Source organism: Myotis yumanensis, unplaced genomic scaffold (genome assembly GCF_028538775.1).
Source record: "Myotis yumanensis isolate MYYU_CA2020_CCGP unplaced genomic scaffold, mMyoYum1.0.hap1 SCAF_3, whole genome shotgun sequence".
Taxonomy (NCBI): Eukaryota; Metazoa; Chordata; class Mammalia; order Chiroptera; family Vespertilionidae; genus Myotis; species Myotis yumanensis.
Genome location: NW_027223754.1, coordinates 173,195,494 through 173,208,343, shown reverse-complemented (window position 1 = coordinate 173,208,343; position 12,850 = coordinate 173,195,494). Strand labels below are relative to the sequence as shown.

At 41.4% G+C, this 12,850-nt stretch overlaps 1 protein-coding gene across 1 annotated transcript in view; it reads left to right on the top strand.

Moving 5' to 3' along the window:
* Positions 1 to 5,085: 5,085 nt before the first annotated feature.
* REDIC1 (regulator of DNA class I crossover intermediates 1) overlaps positions 5,086 to 12,850 on the top strand; it is a 61,081-nt gene continuing 53,316 nt past the window's right edge. The window contains 1 exon segment of the mRNA XM_070408817.1: positions 5,086 to 5,316. Within this exon segment, the coding sequence (XP_070264918.1) occupies positions 5,086 to 5,316 (231 nt within the window).

The window sequence follows — 12,850 nt, the reverse complement described above, 5'->3', positions numbered from 1 at the left end:
AGCGTACGACCACTACCCTTCCCATTGGCTAATCAGCTTATCCTTATGCAAATCAACTGCCAATTAAGATGGCGGTTAACCGCCAACAAAGATGGCGGCTAATTTGCATACACCCAATGATGGGAGGCGAAAGGGGAAGGACTGAAGAATGGTGATCGGCAACCCAGGCGGCAGGCAAGAGCTAGGGGGTGGGCAAAGGCCACCTTTCCCCACCCCCCAGCCGGCCATAGTCATTGGAAAGCCGGGCAGCAAACCCGACCCCAGGGCCAGGGGTTGCCGGCTGGCCTGCGCCCAGGATCGCCATGGCATCGGAGGGCAGGAGGGCCCAGGATCGCCATGGCATCGGAGGGCGGGAGGGCCCGGGCACAGGCCAGGCAGCAACCCTGGACCCAGTGGGGTCCGGGGTTGCCGGCTGGCCTGCGCGGAGCGATTCCATGGCAATCGGAGGGCGGGAGGGCCCAGGCGCAGGCCAGGAGGCAACCCCGGATCCCACTGGGGCCGGGGTTGCCGGCTTGCCTGCGCGGAGCGATGCCATGGCGATCGGAGGGCGGGAGGGCCGGGGGGCCCACCCGACTGTGTGGTCTGAGTTTGCTGCTGCCTATAAACTGAGAAAAAGTTGTAAAATAAAGTACTAATCTCTAGGGTTTAGGTCAGACCAAGGAGTAGTGCCACTCAGCCAGAAGCTGGCTCATGGCTGGCCAGTGCAGAGGTGGTGGCAGGAGCCTCTCCCACCTCCATGGCAGCACTAAGAATGTCCAACTAACAGTTTAGTTCTGATCCCTCGGGGGCCTAAGCCTTTAGTGAGACATCCCCTGAGGGCTTCCTGGCTGCCAGAAGGATGTCTGACTGCAAGCTTAAGCCTGATCCCCCGGGGAGTGGGCCTAAGTCAACAGGTGGACATCCCCCAAGGGGTCCTGGGCTGCAAATGGGCGCAGGCCGGGCTGAGGGACGCACCCCCCCCCCCTGACCGAGTGCACAAATTTTGTGCACCAGGCCTCTAGTATACTAATAAAAGGGTAACATGCTAATTAGACCTGGTCGACCAGACATCTCCCGGACATCTGACTTCCTTCCAGACAAAGCCACAGTGGTGGGGGCTGAGGCAGAGGCAGTTAGGGGCGATCAAGCTGGCAGTGGAGCAAGCAGTTAGGGGTGATCAGGCTGTCAGGGGAGCAAGCAGTTAGGGGCGATCAGGCCAGCGTGGGGGAGCAGGCAGTTAGGGGGCGATCAGGCCGGCAGGGGAGGGAAGTTGGGAGTGATCAGGCTGGCAGGGGAGCAGCTAGGGGGCCATGATGCCAGCAGGCAGAGGTGGTTAGGGGCAATCAGGTAGGCAGACAGAGGCAGTTAGAGGCAATCAGGCAGGCAGGCAGGCAAGCGGTTAGGAGCCAGCGGTCCCAGATTAGAGAGGATGCAGGCCGGGCTGAGGGACACCCGCCCCACTCCTGTGCACAAATTTTGTGCACCAGGCCTCTATATATATATGTGTGTGTGTGTGTATATAGATAGATAGATAGATAGATAGATATAGATATAGATATAGATATAGATATAAATATGTAAGATAAATTAAGGTTTAAAGTTTTGGATGGATTTGCTTCTCAACAAATGCTAAGTGGTATTTTATCTGTGTTTGATTCCTTTCTTGAACTGTTTCCTGACCCAAGAGATTACCTAATTGCCCTCCTAGCCCTAAAATAGCATAGTGTTTGATTCATTATCTATCAGTTATGTCATCCTTCCCTCCTCCCCCAACCAAAATAACTCCTTTTACTTTTTTTAATGTAAATTTTATTTTACTTTCTTTAAAAAAATATTTGTTACTGATTTTTAGAGAGAAAGGAAGGGGGAGTGAGAGAGAGAAACATAGATTGGTTGCCTCTCGCACATACCTTGACTGGGAATTGAACCTTTTGGTGCACAGGATGATGCTCAACCACTGAGCCACACCAGCCAGAGCTAAATTTTATTTTTTAAATTACAGTTTACATTCATTATTTTATTTTAAATATATTTCATTGATTTTTTACAGAGAGTAAGGGAGAGGGATAGACAGTCAGAAACATCAATGAGAGAGAAACATTGATCAGTTGCCTCCTGCACACCCCCCACTGGGGATGTGCCTGCAACCAAGGTACATGCCCTGGACCAGAATCAAACCTGGGACCCTTCAGTTCGCAGGTCAACGCTCTATCCACTGAGCCAAACCGGTTAGGGCTACATTCATTATTATTTTGTATTACTTTCAGTTGTATAGCATAGTGATTAGACAATCATATAGTTTAAAAAGTGCTCCCCCTGATATTTCCAGTACCTACTTGGCACCATACATAGTTATTACAATATTATTGACTATATTCCCTGTGCTGTACTTTACATTCCCATGACTGTCATAACTGTTTTTTTTTTAAAAAAATATATATTTTTTATTGATTTCAGAGAGGAAGGGAGAGGGAGATAGGAACATTGATGATGAGAGAGAATCATTGATTGGCTTCTTCCTGCACGTCACCCATCAGGGATCGAGCCCGAAATCCGGGCATGTGTCCTGACCTGACTGGGAATCAAATAATGTGGTTCATAGGTCAATGCTCAACCATTGAGCTACACTGGCCAGGCCATAACCATTATTTTGTGCTTCTTAATCCCTTCAATTCCCCCCCTCCCCAGTCTCCTATATATGCTTGCCTTATTCATGTGAGGCATAAACATCATTAAAGATGAGATCTTAGGTCAACATTTCAGCTGTTACAAATAACTACCTAATGACTAGTTCATAAGGAAATGTATTTTCTATAAAGGAAAACCAGTAAATATCTTGTCTAAAGATATGTTTCATAGATCATTATTATTCCCTTCACCTCATTCACCACTTCCACTGCCTCCCTGTGACTCTAGTTAGTCGAATTGGGGAGAAAGATAGGTCTATCCAGCTCCCAGTTCTTGACTCTGTTCAACAAGTTGTCAGACTCTCCTTTACGTCCCTTCACATACACTATAGGAAAAAAATTAATCCTTTAGCAAATTGTTTTCCCCTCCTAGTTAATTTAGTTTGTATGTTTTAGTAGACATTGTTCTGCCTTGACTGGATGATTTAATTACTGAAAAATGAGCAGCTATTCCATGACTATAACTAATTTGTTCTGAAATGCTGAATTCACTGGTCAAACCAATGATGTACTTTAGTGAATTTCTGTTATAACGATCTGAATTTATATCATTCAACAAGATGTCTACATTGAGACATACTCCTATTTTAGGGACTATTTCCCAATGACTTAACTGAAAATGTATATTTGAAATGATAAGATACTAGAGGCCTGGTGCAAGACATTTGTGTACTGGGCGGGGGGGGGGGGGGGGGGGGGGGGAGGGGGGCAGAGGGAGCCCTCAGCCCAGCCTGAGCCCTCTTGCATTCCAGGACCCCTGGGGAATCAGGCCGAAGCCAGCAAGCAGACACCCCTCTCACAGTCCCGGGCTCTCACAGTTGGGAACCCCTTGCTCCTTACCACCTGCCTGCAGCAGAGGCAGGAGAGGCTCCTGCCACTGCCACTGCACTCGCCAGCCATGAGCCTGGCTTCGAGCTGAGTGGTGCTCCCACTGTGGGAGTGCATGACCACCAGGGGGCAGCTCTTGCATTGAATGTCTGCCCCCTGGTGGCCAGTGCAGGTCATAGCGACCAGTCAGTTCAGCTGTTCTGTTGATTTGCATATTAGGGTTTTATTATAAAGGATTTCCCAGGTTTAAATCTAGAAAACAATCATAACAATGAGGGGGGAAAGTACTTTGTGCATTTATTTGGAACAAAATATTTATGTTTTCAAACCAAAATATTATAGAACAGTTTGTAAGATAAACATTTGGTGAGAATATACAAACATAACACAGACATGAACAGTAAAATCCAATTTTTGTTTTGAGATTTTTTTCCTTCGGTAAGGAGTTTAAAGTCTTTAGGCCTTTTCAGCTAAATCAAGTTTTGATCAACCGGAGAAACTCACAAAATGTTCAGAATAGTAAATTACTGCAGTGCAATATTTCTAATAAACAAAATGCTTACGGATTATTAATACTGCACGTGAAAGATATTGAAAGGCTTTGGATACAGAGTGTAAGTGGGAATGAAAACATCATCTTTAGGATTAGGGATCTACAGCTTTGTCCTTGCCTTCTTTTTTTCCCCGAAGTCCGGTCGTTGGCCTGAAAAAGCCGGCTGAGACCAATAAAGAACTAAATAAAATGATGGTGGAGGTGGTTTGAAACATTAACCCTGTGGCCACAGCCCGATAGCTCATTTACTTAGGCTTCTTGGCCCGAGAGTTAAAACTGTTGTGTTCCTTCTCCTTTAAGCGGGCTGACTGCTTACCCACAGTGTTCCTTATGGCCCTATCAAACCAGGGCCCCTGCAGAAACCGCAGAGGCTGTCGGGAGGCCGCTAAGGCACCTACCTGAGTTGCAGGGGCTGTCGGGAGGCCAGGAAGAGCCCACTGGGGCCGCAGGGGCTGTCGGGAGGCCAGGAGGAGCCCACTGGAGCCACAGAGGCTATTGGGAGCCCAGAGAGAAGCCCACTGGGGCCGCAGAGGCTGTCGGGAGCCCAGAGAGAAGCCCACTGGGGCCACAGAGGCTGTCGGGAGGCCAAGGAGGAGCCCACTGGGCCGCAGAGGCTGTTGGGAGCCCAGAGAGGAGCCCACCGGGGCCACAGAGGCTGTCTGGAGGCCAAGGAGGAGCCCACTGGGGCCGCAGAGGCTGACGGGAGGCCAAGGAGGAGCCCACTGGGCCGCAGAGGCTGTTGGGAGCCCAGAGAGGAGCCCACCGGGGCCGCAGAGGCTGTGGAGTGGCTCAGCACAGCTCCACATCTGCGCCTCAACCATCCGGACTTCATCGTCTCCTCACTCCGAAGTTTGGGGAAGATGAATTGGGTCGGGGGGGTCCCGGTGAGTCTTGAGACTGTAGTTCTTGAGTCCCTGGACGTTTAACCCCATAATGGTGCCCCTTTGCTAGGCCCCGAGGGAGGACAGAGCCCTAGGCGGAGAGAACCAGCTAGGAGTGGGTCTTTTAGTCATGATCTGAACGGGAAACCTTAGCGCCATGTCTCTTCATAAACCAAAAGCAACTCCGCTTCTCCCCACGGTCTCTCCACAGGCTTCAGGTGTGGGGCCCGAGTGGGCAGGTTCCCCCCGGCTCGCGAGTCCTCCGCCTCCAATGAGGCCGCTGAGCACCGGCGCCCTCGTCCGCCTGCTTCCCACGCTGCCCCCCACGCTGCCCCTCTCTCTCGGGAGGTGTTCGGCTAAGTCACAGAGTGTTTGCATGAAATTGGAAGTATTATGGAAGAGGCTCTTCCTTGCTGCCCTTACATTCATTATTGGGGGCATAAATCCAAATTAGTTTGTTTTTTAAAAGGAGGTAAAGGGAATAATGTTTACTTTAATAACTTGCAAGAGAATTTATAATTTATTTTTTATTAGAATTAATCCCATACAACATGATTTGTCTTACAATTTAATTTGATAAAATGGAATCATTACTGTTGACCTGAAAGTCCCCCAGGATGGAAAAATCATGTTGGCCTGTAATTTCATTGGATCAAATTCCTTTTTTTGTTAACAAGTTGACCCAGGACAGTGCTGATATGATTAGACTAGAACATTTGCATCCTAAGGAATTTTATAAGAGGAAAGACAGACAGCTTTTGTCTTCACCAGGTGGCATAACTATGTCCGATAATTTTAGCAGGAGCATTCATCCTGTTGAATATGTTAGCGTTGTATTTTAGGAATTTATCTGAATTATTCTTGGCAAGTTTTCTAGCATCATGCTTCCACTCTGGAGAAAAGTGAAAATTCACTTACAGGCATCACAAGAGTTAGTTGATACATGATAATTTGTTGTTTTGAATTTGACTTTAAAATGTGAATATTAAATGAGTTATGAAATCATTTTACAAATGCTTAAGCACTGTTGAAAAGTCGGTGCTATTATTATTCTGTTATATATCTCAAACTTCTGGCTATTCAGGGAGCAATATACTGCAGGAGACAGGTAGTCTAACATTTTCTTTCTCCAAATGAGGTGGTGCTGCACCTGGAGGTAGTGCCAGGGTAATTAAGAAACCACAGAAGAAACATGACACACCTCCCTGGAACATCGGTTTTACTGAGATCAGAGGAAAAATATTTTTTAAACTTAAACATGGATACATTACACAGTAAAATGCAAAACTCTTGTGAAGTTTTAAGATAAAATGTGTAATTTTAAATAAATTTTCAGGGAGTGAATGGGTTCCTTGGGGTCAAACCCCTAGATTGGAAATGAAAAAGTTAGTATCTCCACTTTCTATTATCACAGTAGACAAGGGTAGGCAAGAGTACTTAGTTGATCATGGCACCCTGACCATTAGGCCCTAAAGCAAGCATGTTAAACTCGCGGGCTTAATGGGGTCCACAACAAATATTTTTGGGGCTCAGCCAATATAACGGTATGTGAGAAACATTTTAATATAAATTTTGTAACTTAATTTTTATAATACCATTATACATAATTATTAATAACAAACTACAATATTCACCAATGACTGATTACTATAATCGTGTTGTGGTCATTTCCCTTATGCGCCTTATGCGCAGGTGCACCATTTCTCTTCACTAATACTAGCAGTGACTATTTTAGCAGCCAATTGCCATGTCGTTAGTCTTGGACTGACTTGTTTGGTGTGCGCAACAGGAAATATTTCATTTTCGGAGAACAAGAAAAATAGGTTTATTTGCGTTACGCTTATTAACTTGTGCAGTTATTCAGTGTCTGGTGAGTTAATGTTCAAGAAGAAATATTAATTTTTATTAAAATGTTCTATTGTTTTATGTTAACAATTACTCATTTATTTCAGCCCTTTTTATTCAACATGTCTCTATTGAAGTAAACCTATGTTTCTATGAAAATTGAAGCTTTTGTTTTTTTGCGGCCCACAAAACTTAAACCTTGTTTATTTGGCCTGAGTTAGCCTTTGTGTTTGACATGCTTGCCCTAAGGGTCTCAGAATCCTAGACAGTGCTTAGTAATCACTAGCAGCTGATTAGAGATACTATAGAATAGAAATTTTAATTCCTATTCCAGACCATCCTGGAGTACTTGTTTATTCCCCTCTGTTGTTAGGTTTGTTTTTCAGTTGAAAAATTTGAGAACCTTTTGGAATTTAACAAGTTAGGAATATAATAATTCCTAATATAGACAAGGTAGGAACATAATAGTTCCTGATATACACAAGTGAAGTAACCGAAGAACATTTACAAAGCTTCCTTGAACAACTGTTCCCCCAAAGGATTCAATATTAATTAATTCAATATTATTTATTTGCCTGCCTGTTTAGGGCATTATGAAGCTGCAAGAGGGGATTCTGAAAAGAAAATGATACAATTTTGGTCCACACAAGGGATCTGTGGTAGAATTGTGAGATTAGAATTAGGTAAATGACTATAATACTAGATAGCTAAACAGCACTTGTATACATAACAATCACTGTTCTAAGTGCTTTTTGTATATTAGCCCATGTATTCTTAACAAGAACCCTCTGAGGTATGTAAAAATGTTATCCATGTTTTACTGTTGGGGAAACGGAAGCACCGTACATAAAGTTAAGTGACTTGCCCAAGGTCACCCATTTAATCAGTGGCAGAGTTAGGATTTGATAACAATGTGCTTAAACACTATGCTATATAGAGATAGGAGTATTGTGACGATGGTACAAATAAAGGGCTGTGTGTATGTAGAGGACTGAGAAACAGGAAATTACAGTAAGCCTTGAAGGATAGCAATATTGCTCAGAACTAGCACCACAGAGCAGCAGTGAAATAGGTAGTTAATAGTTGAAATTGTCAAACTTGGCGTAAAAAGCTTTTTTCTTGCTTTTCAATTTAGAGACTCTATCAGTCATACATAAAATGCACGCGTGCGTGTGTGTGTGTGTGTGTGTGTGTGAAAGGCAGGTGGCTAAGGGAATAAGCAGGTGTGCCTTATTTTCCTCTTTAAATTACTTATGTGGTTTGACTTTAGTGTTATGGTTTGTAGACATGCTTGCAAGATATAACATTTCATTTCAAAAAATTCTCATTTAGGGTAAAGAGGTTTGGTCTCAGCTGAAACAAATTTCTTTATCTATGGTACCTGTTTCCAATCTACTGTTCCTGAAACTTGCTAATCAGTAATAATGTTAGGTTTTTCAATTTAATGGTCTGTTCTTTCTTTGTTCTAAAAGCATATTCTTACTTTTTAAAATTTCTAAATGACCTTTCTTGACAAAATTAAAATATCAATCATTTGTCAGTCTTACCAATTTAAAAAATTCTTTTTACTTGTCTGGGAATTATTGACATAGACATTTTTTTAAGAATATATTTTTATTTCAGAGAGGAAGAGGGAGAGAGATAGAAACATGAATGATGAGAGAGAATCATTGATTGGCTGCCTCTTGCATGCCCCACTCTGGGAATAGAGCCCACAAGCCGGACATGTGCCCTTGACCAGAATCAAACCCAGGACCCTTCAGTCCACAGGCCAATGCTCTATCCACTGAGCGACACTGGCTATAGATGACCTAGACATTTTAATTATTGTTTTGTACTTTTCACAAGTCATCACTGATAACCTATTATCAGATTGAGGTGTAAATTTGAGAAAGCACAGGAATAAGCACTGATTTTTTTTTATTTGAAAAATATTCTCTTTTATTTTCCTTGTTTATTGATCAGTGATGTATTTCACCAAATTCATAGCCATCTCAGACAGGAAGGTGGTAGGAAGAGAGGAGAGGAAGGAGATTCTAAAGATGTATTGTAACCAGTCTTTGGGCCACATTGTGCTATTCAGAATGAGTTCTACTATAGGTCTATAAATACAGCATTATATATGCAGTATAATAAGAGTTTTTTAAAATTTAGCTAAGTTTATTTTTATAACTTGGACTGATGAATGCAACCAATGTCATAAGAAAGACAGATAAAATCCTGTTTAAATTTAGGTGAGGGAGAGGTTTGCATTTGTAAATGTAGGCCTAGAATGTTTGTGCAAAATATTTATTGAGTGCTATATATCAATTACTGTGCCAGGTGAGATTACAAAGTAATTGAAATTTAGTTTCTTTCTGAGAGATTATAGTTTATTGGGTGGGTGGAAGGGAATATGACATGCTAATAAGTTTGTAAATGTTTAAGACTGGGAGCCAAAATACATTATTTGAAAAATAGATATTGTGAACATAGTCCCTGGCCAGTGTGGCTCATTCAGTTGGGTGTTGTCTGGTGCACTGAAAGGTTGCTGGTTGGATTCCTGGTCAGGGCACATGTTCCGGTTTTGGGTTCTATCCCCAGTAGACGGTATGCAGGAGGCAGTTGATTGATGCTTTTCTGTCTCCCTTTCCCTTCCTCTCTCTCTAAAAATCAATAAAATAATCTTTTTAAAAAATGGAGTGAAAAAACCTTCAGCTTTTGAAGCTTTTAGTGAGTTAAAGTATTGAAAATAAAGTTTAAAAATTTTAATTGTAGCCTGAAAATACGTTTATATTGGGGTTTCATTCACATTTTAAAACCTTCCACTGTGGGACTCCGGAGATAGCTGCTCATGTTTATCATTACAGCCTGTAACAGTAAATCGTTGTGTTTTTTTTTTGGTGTGAAAATACTGAGAATTCAGTCTCTCAGAACTTATTTTAATTAGGCTCTGTATTCTGAGTATTAGATGGATTTCTGCCTTAGTGATTTGAGTGTTTTTTTTCTGAATATCTCACCTTTTGTAATTCATACATCTTTAAAAACTCTTTTCTTGTATTAAAAGAATGTATTTAAAAGCCATATTGTTCTAACATATATCATTACTATTCCTAACACATCAGGTAGACCTTTTTTAGTTTTGTGGAAAGCCAATGTAAGTACTTTTTTCTAGGCTAGTTACTGTCCTGAATCTTAATAAGTCTGCTAGCTAAAATGTTAGAGAATGATGTTTTAAGGTTAATATAAACTTTAATCTAACACAAACTATAACATACTGCTTTTCATTTGTTATTAATTTTATTTACATTTTTCACTTTTAATAACAACTTAAAATATGATCTTAACAATCTGGAAACAGTTTATTTTGGCACCATGACACTAAAAAAATTAAGCAGCAAACTAAAAAGCAAAATAAAAAAAACAAAAAAGAACAATTTAAGACTAATAATGTAAGGCTTATGACAACTATAGTATTTAATTCCTAATGTGGTTTCAATATCTCCTGTGTACTCCATGTAAAATGTACATTAGTGTTGTTTTTGTTATTTCTTTGACAATCTTAATTGCCTTTGTGTCTTTTTTTGTTTGTTTTAGGATTTTCCTTTAAATATTTCCTTACTAGCCCTAGCTGGTTTGGCTCAGTGGATAGAGCATCGGCCTGTGGACTGAAGTGTCCCGGGTTCGATTCCAGTCAAGGGCACATGCCTGGGTTGCAGGCTCGATTCCCAGTAGGGGGTGTGCAGGAGGCAGCTAATCAATGATTCTCTCTCATCATTGATGTTTTTCTCTCTCTCTCCCTTTCCCTTCCTCTCTGAAAACAATAAAAATATATTTAAAAATAAATAAATAAATAAATATTTCCTTACTAAAGAATAGCAAGAAGCAGAATGCCCTGATACTTTTTCTGTGGTCAGCATGGTTTTCTTTCTCTTTATCCCTCTCTCTTTTTCTTCTCTTCCTTTTCTTCCCTTCTTTCGTTTTCTTCCCTCCCCTAACCTCTTTATACCTCTCTATTTTATTTTACTCTTTCTTTCTTAACAAATAATAATGTAATATATCTATACTCCTATTTTCCAAAATTGAAAACTTCTAGAGTGTTCTTTTCAGTATGTAGCAATAATAAGTAGTATGTATTCTTTACATATTGTGGATAGTAACCTCCTATCAGATATATGATTTGCAAATATTTCCTCTATTTTATTTTGTTGATAGTTTTCTTTGTTGAAGTCCCACTTTATTTTTTCTTTTGTCACTTTTGCTTTTGGTTTCAAATCCAAAAAAGTTATTGCTAAGACCAAAGACTAGGAGCTTACCTAACCCTGTGTTTTCTTCTAGGAATGTTATGGGGGAACTTATGGGAAACATCAGACAGACCAATATACACATTATAAGGGTCCCCCCAAAAAAGGATAATTGAAAACTTCCCTAATCTGATAAAAGTAACAGACATCCAGATCCAAGAAGCCCATAAAGGACCAGATAAGAGGATACAAACACCAAGATACATCATAATTATTTGTCAAAGTTAAAGACAAGGAAAGAATCTTAAAAGCTGCAAAAGAAAAGCAATGTATTACATATAAGAGAACCCCCATAACCATAAGCAAAGTTTGCAGCAGAAACGTTGCAGGCCAGAAGAGAGGGGCATAACATTCAAAATGCTGAAAGAAAAAATCTGCCAACCAAAAATACTCTACCTGACAAAGTTGTCCTTCAGAATTGAGAGTTTTCTAGTCAAACAAAAGCTGAAGTTCATCACCACTAGATCAGCTTTGCCATAAATGGTAAAAGGGAGTTCTTTAAAATGAAATAAAAGGATACTAATTAGTAACAGGAAAACATATGAAAGTATAAAACTCACCGATAAAGGTAAATGTATAATTAAATTCAAAACACTCTAAGATGTTTCCCATAAGTTCCCTAAGCTATCTTTATTATTTTTCATTCTTTAGTCTTTTTGCTCTTTTGATTGGATGAATACCATTGCCCTGCCTTTGAGTTCACTGATCTTTTCTTCCTCTTGATCTAGTTTGCTGTTGAACTTCTTTATTGAGGTTTTTAGTTCAGTTATTGTATTGTTCAGCTCTATGATTTCTGTTTGTTCCTTTTTTACATTTTTTTGAATCTTTGTGGAAGCTCTTACTTTATTTATGCATACCTATTGAAACTCTTACTTTGTTTATACATATCTATGCTGACCTCAGCCAGCATCTTTATGACCATTGTTTTTAACTCTATCATTCAAATCACTTTTTTTTTTTTCACTTCATTGCAAGATCTGTTTCTGGAGATTTATCTTGTGCTTTTGTTTGGAACATATTCCTTTGTTTCTTCATTTTCCTGGATCCTCTGGTTTGGCTTCTGAACATTACCTAAACCAGCCAACTCTACCAGTTTGACAAAATGATCTCATGTAGGAGATGAATCTCCTTGATCAGGCTGGTCCTAGCTCCTAATTGTCTCTTAGATTTTGTGATTGTCGGAGCGTCCTTTTTTGTTCTTAGTATTTTCCAGTTGTTGAGGGTGTGGCAAGATCCATGAGTGTTCTAATGGGGAAGATCACAGTCAGCACCTAGATGCCGGCTGATTAGGAGCCTGACCCTCAAGCAGCAGCTGGGGTATGTATGTAGTTAAGACCCTTCCATGGAGAAACTGGGAGGTGAGCTCCCTCCTGCCTCCCCCACCCCCCAATTCTTCTTTGCTGGACCCAGTGTATACTAGTAGTGTCTGGATGGTTCTCTGTGCCCATTAAGAGCGATTTCTTTCTTTGTTACATTCCTAGGGGACCCGTTAATGCAAGCCCCTTTGGTTGTTGGAGTCAGGTGATTTGGGGACCTGTCCTTCTGGTGGCTGTCACAAAAGCTGTGGCACAAGATAAGTGTACAAGCTCCTTCTAGGGACATACTGGCAACTTGGCATTATTACTGGAGTGGACTGGAGGGACAGGCCCTCGGAGGTGTCTGTAGGCTTTCCTGGTCTCTGGGGAAGATCACAGCCAGCCCCTAGATGCCTCCTATATTAGAAGCTTTGCCATCAGGCAGCAGCTTTTAAAATAAGCAGGTACACTTTCTCTAGGGAAATACTGGGAGATGGGC